General features: G+C 36.4%; 1 protein-coding gene across 4 annotated transcripts in view; it reads right to left on the bottom strand.

Moving 5' to 3' along the window:
• Positions 1 to 23440, bottom strand: part of LOC123681771 (casein kinase I-like) — a 36243-nt gene that overhangs the window by 11763 nt on the left and 1040 nt on the right. For all 4 annotated transcript variants that reach the window (XM_045620060.1, XM_045620059.1, XM_045620057.1 and 1 more), the window contains exon 3: positions 1930 to 2265. In XM_045620060.1, coding sequence (XP_045476016.1) covers positions 1930 to 2265 — 336 coding nt within the window. The remainder of the gene's footprint in view (positions 1 to 1929; positions 2266 to 23440) is intronic.

The following is a 23440-nucleotide window of genomic DNA, read 5'->3' on the forward strand; positions in this document are numbered from 1 at the left end:
CAAAATCCGAGTATTAAACTCTTTGTGTCGAATTTTTAGTACTGGAACGAGAGCGCGAAAAAAATGACAGGACGACAGGAAATACCACTCTTGTTCGGATATTGTTTATAAAAAAATCCTCAATGAAAGGTCAAGAATACGGTTAACAACTATAAATAATCCGCAATCAAGAGTAACTCGACTCTATTACCTTATGTAATATTTTTAATCAGAATATTATTCTTATCCTGTCAAGATCTATTGAATAACTTCAGGAGCGAATGCTAATTCGTTTTTTATAGGGGAAAATTGTTGCAACATTATTTTAATACTTATTAGATAAAATCTTATGATTGCAAATAGCACTTTGGCCAGTTTGAATAAATTGCATTTTAATGAAGATCATTCGAACTACCTCTTTTTACCTTCAAATGGTTATTATGCATTGCTCCTCCGAACTTTTGAATTTTAAAATCCGAAAATGCCAAAAGATACAGCTTCATTTCTTCCAATGAGGAATTCCCCACAGAAAGGTTAAGAAACATCAAATAGGTGGACTTTGGTTTCATGTGTTTCTGCGTATCCGCAAATATTTTTAATAGCCTCTAATTTTGAAATTCTTATCGATTTATTATAACGATTTTGATGAAATTTGATACATTTTAGCATCCTGTTGTGGTCTAAGATGGTCCCATACAAATTTCAGCTTCTCCAATCAATATCAGTTCTAAATTTCATCAAAATCGAATCAGTAGAATCACTGGTCTCATGTTGATGAAATTCGGTGCGGATATTGAGGTTGGTTGTAAACTTTAAATTCCCATGATCTGAATATTTTGCTTTTTCCTGGTACGATATTGATGAAATTTGGTATGTGTATTCAGATTGGGTCGCGGGTGGTTCTGTCCAAATTTCTGCTCTTTCTGATGTTGGGTTCGCATTGAGCAAGCACAATACCTCAATATCTTGGGCTTTTCCGATTTTGATGAAATTTGGTATGGGTATCCGAGTAGAATCTGGTCTTTCTGATTCTCGATACCCAAACGTTCCCGGAGCCTCGATATATAATAATAATAATAATAATGACTTTATTTTCTCAATAATAAGTATTACCAAGAGGAACATTTATTATAGTAAAATCTTCATTGAGAAAAAAGGCGAAGTCCAGGCTTGAGCATCTATAATTCTATAGAATTATAGAATTTTGATGAAAATTTATGATGAGTATGTTGTTTGGATCTTGGATGGTGCCCATGCAAATTTCAGCTTCTCTAGAGAATACGTGCACATTGGACATAAGAAAACGTAAGATTATCAAGAGCAGCATGTCTCACAATGAATAGTAATTCCAAATTTCATTAAAATCAAACCAGTAGAATTTCTGGTTTTATTTTGATGAAATTTGATTAGGGTATTGAGGTTGGTTGTAAATGGATCTATAAGAACTTGAGATATACTGCCTCTTTGCTCATGCACAAGCTTTAATTTCCCAGTATGTACATATTTTGCGTTTTCCTGGTCCGATATGAATGAAATTTGGTATCGGGTTGAATCGCAAGTGGTTCTATATTCTATAAGAATCTCAGATCTTCCTGATGTTTGATTAACAGTGTCCGAGCGCAAACGTGAACCTCAATATCTTGGGATTTACCGTTCCGATTTTGATGAAATTTGGTTCTCTACTGGTCCGATTTTGATGAAATTTGGTATGTGTATGGGTTGTTTGAATCTTAAAAGTCCCGTGCAAAGTTCGGCTTATCCATATTATAGGGTGCACTTTGACCATGCGCAAAAGTGCTAAATTTCATCAAAACCAGACCAGTAGAATAACTTATTCTTGGAGCCTAGATATCTCGTGTTCCCCTGGCCCGATTTTGATGAAATTTGGTATGCGCAATCGGAATTTCATCAATCCAAAAAAACGAGTAGCTATTTCAATTTTCGTCTCACCTGTTAAATTCTTATTTTCTCTATATGGTATGTGCTCGTTCGTCTTGCCGTCCCTGTATTTCTTGGCCAATCCGAAGTCGATAATGTAAACTAGGTTGCCCTTCTTGCCGAGCCCCATCAGGAAGTTGTCGGGCTTGATGTCCCGATGGATGAAGTTACGCGAATGGATGAAGTCGGTGCGGGATATCAGCTGGTCGGCCAACAGTAGTACAGTCTTTAGGGAAAACCTTCTCGAGCAGAAGTTGAACAGATCCTCCAATGACGGACCCAGGAGTTCCATCACCATCACATTGTAGTCACCTTCCGAACCGCACCATTTGATCTGTGGGATCCCAACTGGAATGTAACATAAAAAATCATTATAATGAAGTGTATTAAGTATCAAGAACGGTAGGCATATTTTGCCAATCTGGGACAATTGTTGGTTTCAGCATCCCTGTTGTTCATAGTTCATATTCTTTTTTTGTACGATATCATTGCCCTTTCTTTGGTTTAAATAAATTACCCTCAACCAAATTGCTGAATGTCAAAAGTTACATTCATATAAAAGTACTATTTCTGCTTCATCATTTCAAGTAAACTTCAATTCCACTGATAAACAAAACATTACCGTAAACAATTATTGTACAAAGTTTCCAATAGCAATAATACAATTTAAAGTGGTTGTAATAGCAACACTACTGTATATTATTTTTTGACATTTATTATGTCATTTGTGTTCAGTAGGTTAGGTAGCAAACATATTATTTGTGTTCAGTAGGTTATGCCATTTAATCATGGAAAGATATACGCGTCAACAACGTCTGGAAAATTGGATTGTTTCATCAGAACCAGTGCTCATTTGTGGATACTGAAAGAAATTGAAAAAGAATCATGGAATATATTCTTCAGTTAATCAACTCGCTTTTCGACGTGTTCTAGACAATTTTAAAAGTGATACCAAGGCTCAGTACATGGTACTGATATTCTTGTATCGTGTAAATAAAATAACTTCCAAATTTGCCTTCTCCATCAGTTTCTCTCAGTATTCACAAATGAGCACTAATTTTGAAAAAACATATAACAACTTCTGAACGTTGCTCAAGCGTTATCTTTCCCTGATTTAAGGGCATAACTATGAACCATCAGTTTGGGTACTAACCCAAATTTCATCAAATTTGTGCATAAGTATCATCGATGTGAGGATAGTCCCTCGCATCGATGACACTTATGCACGAATTTGATGAAATTTGGAAAAATTTGTATATAAGTGTCATCGATGTGAGGATACTCCCTCGCATCGATGACACTTATGCACGAATTTGATGAAATTTGGGAAAATTTGTACATAAGTGCCATCGATGTGAGTATAGTTTCTCACATCGATGACACTTATGCACAAATTTCATTTTATTAAATTGGTAAAATTCAAACCGTAAGGTTCTGATGTGGATCGAATGGAAGAAAAATACAAAAAATCGGAAACTTAGGCAAGTCAGTCACAGTGTTCATTCGGTTATTTGCGTTATTAGTCGAATCTCAGGAGGAAATAATTAACCATGGCGCAAAATTTGCAGCTTTGTCTGACGTCCAACGTGTTGACGCAAATCGACGTATCGGCCGATCTACAAAGAGACAAAGGACGAGAACGGACCAAAAAAAAAAAAGTCTTAACGAAGTTCTGAACTGCGCGCCCACGTCCGTTACGCTATACATTTCAACCCCTATATTTCGTAACGTGTGACGCAGGTTCGTATCGTTGTCACACCATCAAAGGGCGGCTTCGTTTGTATCGCGTGACGTCAATATCCGTTATGAAAACCGATAGATGGGGTGGAATTTGATTATGTTTTGTTATATATTCACATTGATATTTTATTGACGAGAGTTGTCGTTTGTTTTTGTTGAAAGGGATATGGAAATTCGATTAAGGAATGTTTCTGGAATTATTACAGTTTGAGTTGATTATAATGGCAACACTGTATTAGGTTTTTAACTTTTTTTATGTCATTTGTGTTCATTAAGATATGCCATTCAATCATGGAAACAACTTTAACAAATTGTCAAACTGTTTTACCGAAATTCGTGTACATTTGTGAATATCGAGTACCAAGTACTAAGCCATACACAAGTGACATAAAAAATGTCAAAAAATAATACACATTGCCATTTCAAATTGTTTTATTCCTTTTGGAACACCCATGGAGTAATGAACAGAGGTAGAAGGCATATACGCAATTTTTACATGTCCCCAACATGGTTAGATTACGTTGTCGGATTGTAATATATTTTCTGACATAGCTAAAAATACTTAACAATTTTACTATATCATTACGAATGAATATTATATTGAATGAAATATATTTATTTAAGTGATTCTCAATTGAATATGCAAATTGGAATATTTGGAATCCTATTTTCCTATTTGTCGAATTTATAGTATGCAGAATATTTATTATTTTCTGTATCTACCTGCAAAAATCCAAAGTTTGGCAACTGTTGCTCTCCTAGTGTCATCGGTTGTTTCACGTCGTTTGGCGCGCTTGTAGTTTGTTTTCTGATTTTCTGATATATTTAGGCATTTATTTCAATATATTTTGAGCTAATTGATTTGATTTACTATGGGACATAAAAAGTGCGTTCTTCGTGGAGAAATTCGCGAATTGTGTGAAATATTGTATCACTGATATGTTTTCATTTCCGCGCGTTTCCTGTCAAATTTGATAGTTCATGTTGGGGAGAAGATTTGCTTTCTGAAAATGACATATTGAGCTCAGAGTAATAAACATGGATATTACTCTGAGCTCAAGACAAATAGCTCGACTAGAACTTTTTGCAACTACACGTCATATATCTCACTGAAGATTGAAAAAAATATACCTGCTAATATCATAGTATAAGGAAATTCCTTATACTATGCTAATATACGTACACTCTACTTCCAATTTGCTTGAAACGTGTTGCCACCAACAGATATTGACCATTTCTCATGATGCCACCGAATATATATTCCCAAAAACTGTCGGATACATAAAATAAACATGTTGAGTAATTTGGATATGAGCAAACCCGTATTGTCACGTTTCGAAATAACTATTCGATAAAGAATTTTCCAGCATATGTATTAAAAACGTGGACATCGATTATTAACCGTATATTGTTAAAGACAGCCCATCATATCTGTAAGGACCAGATGACCAATTTGATGGGAAATCGATGAGGAACAGAAAAGCAATTAGTTTATTTTTTGTAACCCGATTCCGAGAATACCGAGTTGAAATCTAAATTTGCTGCCATGTGCTTCAACTGCGTCTCGAATGTTTTCATTCTGCTTCAATAAAGCTAGAGTTTTTTATTGTGGAAATATTCCTCGAGATATAGGACACATTCTGAACTCATCTCCTTCTATTATCTTTATTTACAAGTTTGTTGGGTGATAACCACCCAAGCATCTTTATTTTTTCCTTTCTGATTATTTTGTCTTTCTCGTTCTCATTAGTTTCGTATCTTTTATTGACCTTCCCAACATTTCCTTATTTATGATTTTATTCAAACGTTCACTGCAACATGGGATCAACTGTCGATGTATTCATTTTTCTTTTTGGTTATCTTATAATTTCCACGTGGTATTTCGATAAATTCTAAAGAGTTTATATTTCTTTAATTCTTTATTTTTATGTCTTACACTATATTATACATTCGTGAACGTTGTAAGTAAGTATATTGCGGGTTTTGGAATAACCCATTTCTGTTACTTTCCTGGCAGAATACGTAAAAATAATAGTTTTAATATCAGCTTCAATAAAGCAACAGAACTACTGATAATAACACTTCAAACTAGAAATAAAAATATTCGATAAAGCTGATAAACTCCGAAAGCAGCCTTGTATAAATAATAGAGAAAAAACGAGATAATATTCCACTACATAAATTAGCTTCGATTAAACGTGTATTAATACTAGGGATTCCGTGAAATTATTCCTATTATTTATAATAATCATAATTATCGGTGAATAACAGCAGTGTATTATTATTGAACTAATGACTTAATGGAGTGGTTTTCTTAGGAAATAGCGATGGTTATACGATGTTATCTAGATATTTTATGTATTAAAACATTGGGAAATTGTCGGTATCATTTCGACACAATGAATAAGCTGAACAATATCAGCGATGCGTTTTATGATTCAACCGAAAGTTATTGATATTTTAATATTCGGCTACCTCCTGGAAATTTTCCAATTCCCTGGAGGTTTTTCTTTGAGTGATTGGCACTTTTCCGGCTTATCCGAAAAAATAAAAGTAGAATTATGTCCTTATTCACAAGGAAGGATCATTTAAAAAGTCCCGATATTGTTAATTCACAGTGCTCTATTTTAGCTTAGAGAATATAGAATATTATAATCCCAATTTACATAATCAAATAATCACAGTCTTCCGTAAACGTTCAATAAGCGACTCTAACTCGGAAACCCCTGTATAATTTGAATCAAAATATACAGCAATTGATCATAGCTACTATGGAGGGTACCCTCCATAATAGCTTCAAAACAGATTATTACCAAATTGACATTAAAATGGTTGACATTGATCATAACCATAGCAACAAAAATAACGACTGACCAAATTGACATTAAAACGGTTGACATTGATCGTAACCATAGCAACGAAATAACGACTGACCAAATCAACATTTCGATTTCTGAAAGGTTGATCGAAGCGTTATTGAACTTGAAGAACTGTTCAGTTGGTAGCTCTGTCAAATCGGTTCGAGATGAGAAATCGTTCCAGTAAAGCTATTAGAACTACTTTGGATTTTTATTTTTTTTTTGCCATAAGTTTTGGCTAATTTATCAACCTATTGAAAAAATTTTTGCTCCTCAATTATGTGAGAAATCCTGTGTTCTGCTCATAAAGTAATAAACATAGATAAAGGAAGTATACCCATTTTCACATGGCGCCAACATGGTTAGTTTACGTTGTCGGCATGTGATATATTTTCAAATCCACAATTTTACTATATCATTATGAATGTATATTATATTGAATGAAATATATTTATTTGAGTGATTTCCGATTAAATATCCAAATTGAAATATTTGGAATCTGATATTTTTCCTAATTGTCGAATTTATAATAAGCAGAATATTTATTATTTTCTGTATCTGCCTGCTGAAATCCAAAGTTTGGCAACTTTCGCTCTTCTAATGTCATCGGTTGTTTCACGTCGGTTGGCGCGCTTGAAGTTTGTTTTTAATATCTGAGGTATTTAGGTATTTATTTCAATATATTTTGAGTTGATATGAAACGTTGATTCACTATGGGACATAAGAAGTGCGTTCTTTGTGGAGAAACTGGCGAATTGAGTGAAATATCGTATCACTGATATCTTTTCATTTCCGCTCGCTCCATGTCAAATTTGATAGTTCATGTTGGGACAGAATTTGCCTACTGCGATAAAAACATAAAAATAATATTATTGTAGACAAATTTCGAAGTGAATTTTATTCACTTACTGTAAGTGGTACCAAGTAACACTATCAAATTTGCCTGCAATTCAACGAATACTGAGTCGATAAATTGAATAATGTTGTCCATGAATTCTTTTCAAATTTCTCTCAATATTTAAAAAGGAGCAATGATTTTGATGAAACAATTTCGGAAATTCCAAGAATAATTGTTGAAAAGCCTCTCCATCCTCAAAATGTCACTATTTGGTGCAGTTTTTGGGCAGGTAGGTAGATTGCCGATTGGACCTTACTCATGCGAAAATGAGGCTGGTGCAACTATGATTATGGATTGTTATGGTCGGAATTGAAAGATATTGATATGGACGACGTTTATTTTCAACAAGACACACAAGCAACTAAGCAATCGCAGTTTTGCAAGAAAAGTTTCTTGGTCGTGTAATTTCTCGAAGAGATGATCACAATTGGCCACCGATATCTTGTGATTTAACACCTTCAGACTTTTTCTTCGACGCCACGTGAAAAATGAGGTTCATGTCAACGCTTTACAATCGATGCAATATTCAATATCTATATGAAATCTCTTGTTTTGGGAAGTAGGAACAAACATTGACAGTATCTTCTGGTATCTGTTCGTTTTGCATTCACAACATTATTGTTGTTGTTTGTTTTTCTCCTTGACGATGCCCAGAATCGAAACAGGAACGAATCAGCAGGTCTGCTAATCTCTCGACGTAGGTTCCTACTTATCTGATTCAAATATTTAATGAACATAAATAGCGTGGGAGATATGCGTGCCATGATTCGATAAATATTTGTCGCAAACGGTATTCGAGTGTTTGTGTGTTTATTTCGATGATTATTATTATGGATTTGACGTGTCGTACGGGTTAGGGATTTACAATTTCGGAACCGGTTTTTACGTCGATATTCGTCGTAGGAATTCTGTTGTGAAATGAATAATGAATTTTGTTTGGCCTTGAATTTTTTTTATTGTGAACGAGGAGCGCATTTCTTTGAGAAGGTTTCGTTTCATTATCAACATTGACAACTATCAATTCAGTTTGTCCAAACACGATTTCAAAGTCCCAGTCCAAAAAACAGAATTTTTTTTTTATTTTTTTTTTGGCGCATTTATCACCCTTTTGAAAAATGTTTTGTTTTTGAATTGTGGGAAAAGCCGCGGGTTCTGCTAGCTTAACGTTAAGCTAGCAGAACCAATGAGCAAATCGAATGGACATGAAAAATTCGATTGCACCATTCGTTTGAACCCACTGGCATATTTCTGAACCTACGTTTTTTTTTAATAAAATCCTGGGTTTTGCTAGCTTAAAGGTAATTCGAGCAGAATCTGAGAGTAATGAACATAGATATTTGGACCATGTGTCATTTTCATTAAGCAAATTTCGTCACCAACAAGAACTATCAAATTTGACATGAAGCGCGCGGAAATGAAAACATATCAGTGATACGATATTTCACTCAATTCGCGAATTTCTCCACTTCTTATGTCACAAAGTGAATCAACGTTTCCTATAAACTCAAAATATTCTGAAATAAATGCCTAAATATACCAGAAATTCATAAAACAACTTCAAACGCGCCTAACGACGTAAAACCACCGATGACACTAGGAGAGCAAAAGTTGCCAAACCTTGGATTTCAACAGTTAGATACAAAAAATAATAAATATTCTGCTTATTATATATTCGACAATTAGGAAAAATATCGAATTCCAAATATTCAAATTTGCATATTTAATCGGGAATCACTCAAATAAATATATTTCATTCAATATAATATACATTCATAACGATATAATAAAATTGTGGATTTGAAAATATATCACAATCCGACAACGTAATCTAACCATGTTGGGGACATGTAAAAATTGCGCAACTCCATCTATCTATGTTTATTACTCGATGGTATTTATTAATAAATCGAACAAAATCGTTAGCTACTCCTGTATCATTGGAAACAAGAGCCCACTATTTGCAAACTGAAGCAATCATGATAATTTACAAGGAGTACCCCAAGGGTCTATCAAGGGCCCCGAACTATTTCACCACCGCATCTCTAACGGGAATATCGAGATGATTACGCAATAATTGCGCGAAATATTCATCAATCATCTTGATTCATCACTTGAGGATCTTTCACAATCGGAAATACGTTGACTTAAACTGACCGCACGTCGGCGTCAAGGTTTCCTACTTAAACTCGTTTTCCCAAAACATTCAAACGGTCGATGAAACGTCCGGAACGCTATTTTTGATAAGTTCTCATGTGGAATGAGGAACCAAAGGCAGAAAAACGATTAAATCCGGTGTCACGGGACGTTCAGACTACTCGTTAAGAGTGTCAAGAATGACAGAACTACATTTCGGCCTGTCCAGCTCGAAACCTGCTCTCGAAACGATGGGAACTTTTTTTATCGGCTTTATCTAGTTTCACGCATCTAAAATCTCGCGTTTAATTGGGAAAATGAAGCGAATGGATCACGCACAGTGGAGTTGAGTGAAAACATTTCAAACTCAACACGGAACCCACGAAATTACCATTGTTGTATAAAATCCATAAATCGAATATTCATCTGGAGCTGCGAATCAATCTAGAAACCAATCCATAAAAATTTAATCGTCATCATTGATGTCTATTTGCTTGTCATCCTTGCTTGAGCGCATTTTTTAACTAACCGTGGTACTTATCTACAGTAAAAGTGTGGAACTGTGGCAAATCAATCGAAAATGGACGAACAAAAGCGGAGAAGAAAAGATTTTACCAAACCACGATGACAGTGAAAGTTAGATCGATTTGTTGTGCTTTTGCCAATAATGAATTATCGCCTTTTTTCTCGTCTTCTTCAACTGATGAGTCAATAATCAAATACCTGTGAATGAATTTATACAATTGAAATTCTCTCATTTATATTTGTCATAACTGGTTTTTATACGTTTCGATTCAGATTTCAACGAATAATTGCCAAGATATTCTTGATAATTCATCAATATTGTAAAAGAAAATTGTAAATATTAAGAACTTCGCACGACGAGGTTAGGTTTGACTCTCCAACTCAGAGTTTAGACTATGAAATTTACTTCAATTCGCGAGGATACACTTTGGTCTACAGAAAGACACTCCAATCTACGAAAGGGGACTGTAATTTACGAGGAAATACTTCGGTCTATATGAAGAAACTTTAGTTTCAATGAAAAAAATTTGATCTTCAGACACTTTTTATCCAGGAGGCTCTTTTGGACTCTAGGAAAAGACTCTGATTTACGAGTCGACACTTTGCTCTACAAATAGACCTTCTATATTCTAGAAAATAATTCAATTTACGAAGAAAGACTTACAATCTACATTGCAACACTTTTATATACAGACAGGCTTATCTTGGAGAGAAGACTTTGAGTCACAAGTCGACACTTTCATCTACGAATAGAGACTTTCGTTTACAACGAGACACTTAAGTCTACATGCAGATACTACGTTCTACAAGGTGAAGACACTTTTATCTACGATAAGATAATTCAATTAACAAGAAGGCACTTTTTCTATGGAAAAACTCTTCTACCTTCGAGGAGAGACTTCCATTTACGAGTAGACATACAATTTGATCTAAAGAAAATGAATTTTATCTAGAAGAGACTTTGGTCTAAGAGAAAAGACTTCTCATTACTTCAATTCACGATTGAAAGATGAAACACTTTAGTCTACATAATGCAGTCCGTTTTATAGAAAGACACTTCTACCTACGAGAAGAACTTCGATTCACAAGAAGGCACCTTTGTCTACGAAAAGACACTCCTATCTATGTGAAGAGAATTTGATCTAAAAGAAGGAAATTTTGTCTACGAGAAGAGATTTCGATTAACAAGAAAGCACTAGTGTCTACGGAAACACACTTTTATCTACAAGAGAATTAGATTTACAAGAAGAAACTATTGTCTACGGAAAGACACTTCTATCTACAAGAAGGCACTTTAGTCCACTGAAAGACACTTGTATCTACGAGAAGAGATTTCGATTCAGAAGATGGAACTTCTGTCTACGGAAAGACACTTTTATCTACAAAAAGTGGTGTTGCGACCAACTTTTATCTACACGACAAGACTAAGTCTACCAAAAGCGATCCTTTATTTGTTGAGGATACGAGACTTGCGACCCGTTAGTCCCATTGATACCAACCTCACGGCCCTTGAGACACCTGCGATAATCCGAAACCGTAATCGAACAATCAGGTGTCACACGAAGAAGAGAGACAGAGAGAGCGACAGCCCCGTCAAGGTCGATCCGACGCCCAAAACAGAAACTAGTCCGTCGGAGGAACCTTCCAGGGAGGCGCGCGGCGTATTTCCGGTGTGGACGGCGAGGAGGGCCAGACGATCCGGCCGCCGAGGACCAATTGTGATGTACGGCGGCGTTCCGCCGGCGGCCCATTACAAATTCCGCCTCCGACTCATCAGGCGCCCGTTCTCGCAGGTAATCGCGGTCCGTTTTATTAATAAATCCGCGAGCTAACGGAGCGTCATCGATCGGTTCACCTATCGTTTGGCGAGCTATTCTCGTTCGGTCGAGGACGGCGGTCTTCTTCGGGAAATTCGCCATAAGACTCAGAGGTTGACGACGGTCTCTTGTAAGAAAATAATATTGCGTCCAAATGGGTATTTCATCCAATCAAATAGAGTGTAGTCTTCATGTAGACCAAAGTGTCTTCATGTAGACCAAACTGTCTTCATGTAGAGTGTCTTCATGTAGACCAGTGTCTTCATGTAGACCAAAGTGTCTTCATGTAGACCAGTGTCTTCATGTAGACCAAAGTGTTTTCATGTTATGTAGACCAAAGAGTCTTTGTGTAGACCAAAGAGTCTTCATTTGGACCAGTGTTTCGTCGTGATTAAATATATATTTCCACAGACCAAAAGCTCTTTATGTAATCAAAAGGTTTTCTGGTAAATTGATGTACCTTTTCATAGATAAAAATGTCGAATCGTAAATTAAAGTCACTTCTCTAAGAATATAATCTCTTCTCCTAGATGAAAGTGTCTTTCTGTAAACCATAATGTCCGAAATCTCTCCTGGTAGATAAGAGTGCATAAATATAGATCAAACTGTTTCGTCGTAAATAGAATTTTCTCCTCGTTGTTGAAAATGTTTTTGCGGAGACCAAAGGTACTTTATGTAGAACAAAGTGATTCCTCGTAAATTGAAATGCCTTTTCGTAAATAAAAATGTCCATTCGTTAATTAAAGTCACATCTCTTAGACCAAAATCTCTTCTCCTAGATGAAAGTGTTTTTCAGTAGATCCAAGTATCTGTGTAAATAGAAATCTCTTTTCATAGATAAAAGTATCTTGTGGACCAAAGTATTTCATCGTATAGCAAAGGATTTCCTCATGTTTGAAATGTCTAGAGGCTGAAATGGCTCAGATCATACTTGAACAGCGAGAACAAAGAGTTTCGATAACAGAATAAGGAGAAGAAATAAAATTGCACAAGTTGCTGTAAAAGTGAGAAACAGTTATAATGTCAAGATGCGACTTAATTCTTCTAACAATAAAAAGGATGGTTTTCATATCTTTCGACCTATTTTTGTACTGCCGCAATTCGGTTTAATACTCCATCCTCATTAAAAAGACATTGTTTTCAGTTTAGGCGTCTAGTGGACGAAGAACTCATCAAAACAGGTTCATTAAGCATTCTGAGACAACCTCGGATATCTCCAACGCCATATTATTTCACGGAAACTGTGACTAATCGAAGGAAGTCCATTGAAATTGAAAAATAAACGAGATCTTCTGTGCGTCTGTCTGTGGACGTTGTTGAACTTGAATACGTCTAAGATTTCGTATCTTCTTTTTCTTGGAACGATCGTAGGTAAATACTGGTCATCTAATGACAGATAATTTGCGGTTAATCATAGTTTTTGGGAATGATGACTAGTCGTCGATTTTGTAACGCTAATCGAATCAATTACTTGTTTATCTGTTGGAACGATTGGGTGGATCAGAGAAGTGAGGTTTTTGTTTCGAATTTTACGATTTTGTGTTTTATGATTTGTCGGGAATGCTTTCGGAGTATGATTTCTAGTAATAAATGCGTAAGATTCATTACCGAATAAACAACATTGCAAATTTTACACCAAAGTTCACTATTTTCTCCTATTTCATAGTGTGGCGACAAAAAGCATTTAGACGTCTGTATCTAGCCGAAATATTTAAAATAAATGTACCTTCGTTGGTCTTTCGTGGTACTTGTGCATACAATTTGCTCATTTATAGGGTTCTCAGAAAGATACAATAGAGAATATCTTTCCCCTACCCTAATTAGTGTGAAGGCACCATGATACCATTGCGGAGACAACTTAGAGAATAAGAAAAGGAAGAAGAAATTCATGGTGTACAATATGGTTTTATGGTTGTAACCCAGGAATGAAACTGGGAAAAGGAGAGTTCGGTTGAGGAAGTTACGAGGTGATGACCAGTTGAGTTAGTAGAGTGTTCAAGGATGTTTCCAAGTGATGTACCACAATAGAGTTCTCGTCTGTCATAAAAAAAAATTGGAGGAGATCGCTGGATAGCCTTACTGATGAGTCCAGCAGCGATCTCGGGACGAAGTGTTTTCATTCCATAACACAATCAATTATAATATTTTTAATCGTTCAATGTGTTATCACATTCTTACTTTTCAAGTTTTGATTTGATGTTATCAGAATTTTTCAAAGATTAATATTCATTTTTTGCATTCTGGAGAGTTGACTTCTGGGCGGCAGTTTACCTAGCGACAACTCTGCCGATAGTTGAAAAGACTCGCACAACTCATAGAAAAAAATTTACGCTACTGACATTCAAATTACTACAACAATCTGGCCAAGTGCTGGTGTTACGCAATTTGGCCAGGCCAAACTTGCACGTCATCCTAACGTTGTTCGAAACGAAAAAAAAAAGAAGCGTTGAAAGGTATTTCGTCGGAGAAATCAGTCAAAGCACAACGGCAATCCCGGTACCTCGTTTTCTTTTCTCTACTTACACACTCGGACGAATTGAATTGTTCGTTTCCAGTTAGTACTTCTGATTGAATTTTCGGGTTAGGTTATCTAACTGTACAGAACTGCGTGCGTGCTGGAGCTCATTCGAAGATTGGTATCGGATGGATTGTTCCAAGTTAGGTTGAATACGACGGTGTCGAAATTGTTTCGGTTGGTGCTGTGGATGTTTACATTCAGGCGGTTTGATAGAGTTCAGCAATACAACTAGCAATTTGGTCTAATGTTTTTTTTTTCATACATATTCACTTGATCGTGCCAAATTGTTGATCGAAATTGTAATGGAAGATCGCTGTATCCGTGATATCTACATGTTCAGTTTATTTTCTTCAGGAAGCATCCCCTTCATATATTAATAATTCAAACAGAAATGGAAATTCTATACTATGAAGCATTATTTTCTTATGAAAAATATGTCAAAGATATTCTTCATACCACTCGAATATGCAGTTTTTTTTTTTTTTTTGAGAAACCTTTTTTCCCTAATAACTTTCCACGGCTGGCAAATGAATGTCGGACTGATATATTTTTGGTGTCTATTTTCACTTTGAAAAGACACTTCGAAAGCCAAGCTCTTACTAGGTTCACCTCTCCGAAATCTGGTTTTACCCATTGACCAAAATCAGTCGAAAATTTAGCTTTATGAATGAGAGCTTGTTGTACTCTGTATTTATGTGTGTATGTATCTGTATTTATGTGTATATTTTTGATGTGAATCTGTTATTCCAAAATTTTCCATCAATGTAAAATGGCTTTGCCGTATGATCAAATAAATAAATATCATATTTGATGGCTAACAGACAATTGTTTAATTCCGAAAAAAGTACCTCCTCGAGCGGGACTAGAACCCACAACCTCTCAATTATTAGTCTAGCGCTCCACCACTAAGCCACCGAGGAAGTTGAAAGTTTCAACCGCATACGAGGAACCGCTTCTCCCGGAATCAAATGTTAGTTACAAACTATGTAGTTCGCAAGAGTTGGGGAAAGTTAATGTTGGAAGGGAAGTCATTCAGGATTCTCTTCTACCTTTCCTCTAACGTCGTCAGTATGATTCAGATTTCTGAATCTTGCGACCAACCGAACAATTTTAGCCAAGGATATATAAGAAAAATTGGTTAATGTCTGAAATTATTAATTATAGCATAATATTTGTTATGCCAACAGGTACTTTTTCCGGATGTTAGTCATAAAATATTATGCTATTATAATTAATTTCAGACATTAACCAATTTTTCTAATAAATTAATGTCCATGTTCAATAGAATTACCGATAACATATTCGAATACCCCGTGAAAAATACTCCCCTAATGATGGCTCATTTTTCAATTCTTCTCCAATAAATAAGTCACAAGATCCATCGACCCGCCCACGAGAACCACCCTGTACCTTCCTCTACAGTCTACATCATAAAACGTATAAAACATTCCGGATTCCACATTATCAAATCTCTTACCACAAAGCGACCCTACGCTACCTATCCAGCTCCCAGCGACCACCTGACGTCCGTATATAGCGTATATACACCTGTATATAGTGTATATACACCTGTATATAGCGTATATACACCTCGGAGAGATAGAGAGCAGGTACCAACAGTGTTGTTGCATAACGCGGGATATATCTCGAAGAACCGACGTTCGTTCCGTCCGCCCCGACCTCGCTAGAACGGCCGAGGCCGACCCCGCCGCTCTCCGCGCGATATTATCTACGATCTTTCCCCGGACATTCCTTTCTCGGGCCGGCTAGCGAGAAAAAACGGCCGTAGGTACGCACCTGTCCGCTGCTCGGCCGCTGGAAGGCGGATTTCCGCGCGATCGGTTCCGAGAGGTGAATTACCCGGGTTTGCGCACGGAGGTCGCAAAAAAAAAGATAATAAAGTCGATGCGGTCGGACGCCGACTCGTCGATTCGATCTACGTTCAATGATTTTTATCGTATATCTGTAAGCAAGCCCTCTTCGGAAGTTAGAAGACTCGGCGAATGTTTTGATGAGACCATTCTGAACGAGGCATCTTAATCTTATCGTTAAATTCGTTGTTTTATATTCAATGCAATTTCCCCTCATCAATATCGATCTCTAGTAAGAGTGGAAGCAACAATTTTTTCTGAACACTTATGGTTTCACTTTCATCCTAAAACTCATATGGTTTACCGACTATCGGACGTCCAACATCGGACTGTATATACGTAACACCTCGATTTTCTGGCGTCAAAATGAAAATGTGTAAAATCTCCGAGACCCGACAATTTTTGATTCGATGGGGAACAACTTTTCCGCTCTTCGCATACCCGTAACTGCAACCTCCTAATGGGGGTTAGTACAACCCCTTGATTTTGAATAGGGATGAGGGGTATTGTTATACCTCATTTTGAAGATCTCATCGAGTACTATCTGATCCTGAAATTTCGCTTCAAAATTTCCGTCGATAACGAAATGACAGGTAAAATAGTGGAAGAGTACTTACTACTAAATACCTTTAAAATTTGTCGGATACGAATAATATTCTCGAGATAAATTCCACATTGTCTCTTTCGCCATTTTCGCTGTTATTTCATTATCGATGGATATTTTGAAATGAGGTATCTCAACACCCCTCATCCCTATTCAAAATCAAGGGGTTGTGCACATCTCCGTTAGGGGGTTGAAGTTACGGGGATGCGAAGAGCGGAAAAGTTGTTCCCCCTCGAATCAGAAATTAAGGGGTCCAAGCGATTTTCCACATTTTCATTTTAAAGCCGGAAAATCGAGGAGTTAAGTATATACGATGTTGGACGCCGGATAGTCGGTATACCATACAAGTTTTAGGATGAAAGTGAAACCATAATTGTTCTGAAAAACTTGTTGGTTCCACTTTTACCAGAGATTGATATGATGAGGGGGAAAATTGCTTTGGATATACAACAAAGAAGTTATCGATAAGATTGTGCCTACTTCAACAATCGTTCAGAATAGTATCATCAACAGGTGTTGAGAAACGATCGGCAACAGCAAATTTATCGAAATCCTTGTTCCTCGCGTTATTATAGATAGCGCCCTGTGCGCAAAAACCGTTGCACCTGACCGACGAAGGCAGCACCGTATATATTCCCTTTCTCCGAACCGTTCCATAGGCCACGATTCTCCGCTGTTGTACCGTTAGCGGGGCAAGAGACAAAGTGCAATAGCAGGCTACGTAAAATGTACATAGCGAACGACCTCGCGCATTATCTTTATCAAATTGGCCGCAGCCGACGACGACTACGACGGCCAGATATACCACGAGATTTTCGAATCGAATACGTCACGTCGTCGTTTTTTCGGAACGCCTTTATCTCGTCTGAACCCACGAGCTTCGCGCGTTGTTTCGCTGGCCGATTCCAGAAATGAGTCGTTGACACCAATGTTTCGTTTATCTCTACCGAGAGATAGGACAGCACTTCGGGTAGTTGATGGTCTTCAAGGATCCTTCAGGTGTCGATACGTTGTGGATTTATTAAAATTTGTTGGTATAAATTTCTCTTTGCTTCATGAGGAATATCCCGCCGTTTTTTTTTCTTCAAAATCCGAGGCTTTCCTATCAAAAACTGCTTTTACTTTTATGATTCAAAGTAGAAAGTGGTGGTCATCCAGGCGATGCGCCAATGATCGAAACAAGTGATAATCCGAGGGTGCAACGTCTGGAGAATACGGCGGGTGTGTAGGACTTTCCATTCAAATGCTTCCAAGTATGTCTTGACTACTTTCGCAATATGGTATCGAGCATTGTCATGCTCTAAAATCACTTTATCATATATCTCGTTGTATCGCGGCCGTTTGTCTTTCAATGCTCGGCTCGAACTCATTAATTGCGTTCGATAACGATCGCGGGTTATTGTTTCAATCGGCTTTAACAACTCATAATACACTACGCCGAGCTGATCCCACCAAATACCGAATATGACCTTGGAACCGTGAATATTCGGTTTGGCCGTCGACGTGGAAGCATGGCCCGTATATCCCCATTATTTTCTGAGCTTGGGATTATCGTAATGAACCCATTTTTCGTCTAGAGTCTCAATGCGATGCAGAAATCCCTACCGTCTTTGCCTTGCAAGCAGCTGTTCACAAGCAAACAAACGCCGTTCAACATCTTTCGACTTCAACTCGTACGGCACCCAATTTCCTCGTTTCTGAATCATTCCTATAACTTTCAGGCGTTTCGAAATGGCTAGTTGTGTCATTCCCAATGATCCTGTCAATTCTTGTTGCGTTTGACACGAGTATTGATCAAGTAATGCCTCCAATTCTGCATCTTCGGAAACCTTTTCTCTTCCACCACCATTCTGGTCTTCGACGTCAAAATCAGCGTTATTGAAGCGTTGAAACCACTCTCGGCACGTTTTTTCATGAATAGCGACCTCACCATAGGTATTCGAGAGCATTCGATGATCCTCAGCCGCATATGTATTCATAATACCTCCCGCAAATGGCAAGAATTTGGCTCGTAAGCTGACATGTTTAATCGAGAATAACTTTATGATGCAGACACAAATCGACTAATACTTCGATGGCGTTATGTTCACAAATACCTAAGCTTATTCTGTGACATCTACGATCTATTTATTTCGACTACCACTTACCGCTACAGCCATCTATTGCAAAACGTCGGAAGCAAAGTTGTACACTTAATATGTACTACTCTCAAAGACCGTATTATAGTTTAGTTTTGTATTGATAATTTAATAAATTATTGGCATTATAAACAATGAACCCAATTTTAGTATTTCACCTAGAACACCCATATACAATAAGCCAAACTTGATCAACACCTTAAAAATACAAAAACAAGTCTTTAAGGAGGAGGTTTGTACCAGTCGATTCTGCCAACCGAACATCGAAAAAAATTTAACTATGCAACGCGGATATAATCACAGTCTGCAGCAGGTGGAAGATAACCGCTTGGATACAGCTGTACTTTTTGTGGGGACACTTAAAATGGTCATAAGCTACAGGCAGATGTTCAATAACAGTGAAATGCCGAATTATTTGTCAGTTTTATAAAGGTTCATCGAAATGGTTGGTTTTGTTGAAATTGGATTTCGAGCACTTCTGGTTTATTAACAAAAAAACCTTGGGAATCATTGGAGGAATTATTATTCCACTTAAATTTTCACAATTTATGTTTTGTAATGTGTAAATTCCAAAAGTCTGAAAAAAACGGCCGTTCGTTGTCCAAAGCCATTTGCATACATTTAGATGTAGAAAAACAATTTCAAACTCCATGCAAAATTCATCTGTAGATAAAATTCAAGAAGAGTATTGGGAAAAAGCTCAATATTATACAGACAACAGATTTACCAATAGTGGCAGTGCTTTTTTAGTTTTTGTTTTTATTCAGAATCGTAATATCACTGATATCTTCTCCTCTCTATCTTCTCTGTACCGTTATATAGTTACAACGAGTTGACAGTGTGCAGTTTTACTTCATATGCTTATATACAGTCCGAAGTTGGACGCCCGATAGCCGGTATACCATACGAGTTTTAGGATGAAAGTGAAACCATAATTGTTCTGAAAAAGTTGTCGGTTCCACTCTTACTGGAGATTAATATTGATGAGGGGAAAATTGCATTGGATCATCAACAAACGTCACTGGTTTCGACCACTTTCGACTAGCGTCCTTCTAATGATCAATTAATTGAATCAAATACATGAATGATGACCAGATTATCTGGCGATCTCGCCCACAGTGCGTAGCCAAATTATTTGGCCCACTCACAAGATTCACAACGAAGCTTGAAGCAACTACAACAGTGGTTCAGTATTTCCAGTTTCATCGCGAGATATCATATGGAAAAATTCAAATAATCACAGATTTGGTCACGCTCGTTCTGTGATTGGGAAATTTCACTGATAAAGTTGAAAAATGCGATAATCTTCTGAAATAAACTATTTCCACAAAACTATGTTTCAAACGTATTGTTTTTCTACTACATATATCTGTCAAACTAGCATTATTTAAATATGTTTGTGTGATTACCAATGTTAACTTGTCAGCTGTAATACGCTCTATTAGTGTGACGTCACACACCGCCATTTTTGGTTGTCCTGTCAGTGTTCGGAATCCAAACAAATAAATTGTCATTCAAATTAGTACGGTGTCATCGAAGGAATTGGCTTATTTTCATAAATAAGAGTATTTGAGGAACTATTTCAGTATTAATTGATAGACAGAAGGAAGGAGGTTAATACCAGTAAGTTTGAATCCTGTATCATTCCCCAGATTTTGTATAAAGCCGTGTTTATTAGTTGAACTTCAAGTTCGAACTTACTGGCATTAATCTCGTGCCTTCTGTCTATCAATTAATAGTAAAATCTTAAATAATCTCATTCATCGAAATAAGCCAATTTCTTCAACGACAACGTACTAATTTGATTGACAATTTGTTTGTTCGGATTCCGAACACTGACAGGAGAACCAAAAATGGCGGTGTAACGTCATCAATAATAGAGCGTAATCAGTTTTTCCTCAGAGTAATAAACATAGATAGAGGGAGCATATGTCATTTTCAGTAATCAAATTTTATCCCCAACATGAACTATCAAAATTGACATGAAACGCGCGGAACTGAAAACATATCAGTGATATGATATTTCACTCAATTCGCGAGTTTCTCCACAAAGAACGCACTTCTTATGTGCCATAGTGAATCAACGTTTCATATTAATTCCAAATATATTGGAATGAATACCTAAATATATCAGAAATTCAGAAAACAAACTTCAAGCACGCCAACCGACGTGAAACAACCGATGACACTAGGAAAGCAAAAGTTGCCAAACCTTGCGTTTCAGCCGGTAGATACAGAAAATAATAAATATTCTGCTTATTGTAAATTCGACAATTAGGAAAAATATCGGATTCCAAATATTCAAATTTGCATATTTAATCGGTAATCACTCAAATAACAATATTTCATTCAATATAACATACATTCATAACGATATAGTAAAATTGTGGATTTGAAAATATATCACAATCCGACAACGTAATCTAACCATGTTGGAGACATGTAAAAATTGCGTATACTCCCTCTATGTTTACTATTATTACTCTATGCACATTTCCGATGTAACCTGCTCTGACGTCAATGTCACCACTCGTGCAATGAAATAAACGCTCAGTTATTGCACTTGTTACAATGATAGCCCTCCTAAAATAGACCACTAGACACCTTAATCTTCTCGAAATTTTTTTTCTGGACCCCAAGATCATTCGGTAAACATCCTCCTTCAGCCGAAGTCATCCACGCGGTACGTAGGGCATCCGATGATGCATTTCGAAAACAAACTTGTCCGTAAACTGTACGTCCCCCAGCTGGAAGAGAGCTGTCGCTTGACATTCCACGACCTCGAGTTGAGACAAATAGTCATTTTCTATCGCTCGTTCCAATTCGATACCGTCACAGATAGGGCAATGTAACGACTCGACTAGGAAGATGGAAGAAAAAAAATAAGGGGGCTCATGTGCTTAGAGAAGGACGTTGACATCGCGGCTGGAAACATTTGTTGTGACTCGTCACCTTCTGTGGATAAAAAAACGGCTGCAGCGTAGTTTACAGCGATCGGGACGTGGGAAATCTACGCTTTTGTTTCGTTATTTCTTTCGATGAACGCTCAAAATCGATCTCCGTGATTAAAAAACCTCGAAATTCGGTTCAAAAATGGGTTGGTCCTTCGAGCCGGATATCCCAATTCGAGAAAATGAAAGATTTGAAAAAATTAATACCTCGAAAACGATAGAACGCTTACAATCGTGAAACGATAATATTAATTATACTGATTGGGTCGAATTCGATGTCTTATTATGGTATATCCTGATCTACAGAAGTTGAGGAAGAATAGATGCCACGTTTTTTAAATGATTAATTTATCTGGGTGATACTTGAAGAAACTAATACCCAAAATAATAATAATAGTGATTAAAAAACATAAAAATAAATGTTATATTAATATACTAGTAATATATAATAATATACTATTAATCATAACTAAACTTGGCACCGATTCGAACATTTATGATTGATATGATCAGAAAACGCTGTAGTAGAATGAAAAATTTGTGCAATGAACATTTTATTGCACTAATGCAATAAAGTTTCTTCATGCAATTTATTTATCCATACTCTTTTGTGACAGAAAGTTTCTTTTGAATGTGTTGTTTTAAGTCTCCCATTTTTATATTGTATACTTTTTCAATCTCCAAGCTGTTCTTCAAGAATTGTGAATCTATTTCGCTTCCAATTCATTTCATAAATGCTTAGAATATTATTAAAATCTCGTATTAAAAAAAATGTAATGCTTCTTGTGATACAGTCCTCACAACTTTTCCATTCAACACTTATGTCATTATTGAACAAAAACTACTAAAAGTTCACAAATTGGATTCGGCAGTAAACTTTAGTTTCCAATGATGACAATATCATCAGGTAAATGAAGTTTCCAAGGGGTGTAGTAAAATCAAACTCAGTAAAAACATGCCACAATTTTCGAAAGAAAAATATCAATTCTCATGATCAAAGAACAAAATTACCTTCACAACTACCTGAATATCAAAATAATAAGCGAAAAATTGCCAAATAACATACTAAATTTTTTTAAATGTATGAACTGCAACTGTGGATAGCTGAAAAACCAATTTTCTGTTTCATTTTCAGATCTCAAGAAAAACAGGAAATGCAAAATCAAAGAATCAAAAAGTGGAAGTTTAGAAGAAATTGCTTCTTTAGTTGACTTCACCATTCAAATTATCAATCAATTTACGAGTGAGACATTCAACTTTAATTATGATGACCAAAGTTGTTTCTTATGAAAGTTACAAATTATTTATAGAATAAATTGTGATAAGTTAAATAACATTATTCATTTATCTTAAAGCTAAACCCCCATCTAAAAGAAATACTTCAATTAACTAGACCTTGTTGGAATTATGCAATTATTGTTAAGGTTAACCAACTTTCCTCAACTCTACAAGATTATTTCCACTATTATA

Source organism: Harmonia axyridis, chromosome 6 (assembly GCF_914767665.1).
Source record: "Harmonia axyridis chromosome 6, icHarAxyr1.1, whole genome shotgun sequence".
NCBI classification, from domain to species: domain Eukaryota; kingdom Metazoa; phylum Arthropoda; class Insecta; order Coleoptera; family Coccinellidae; genus Harmonia; species Harmonia axyridis.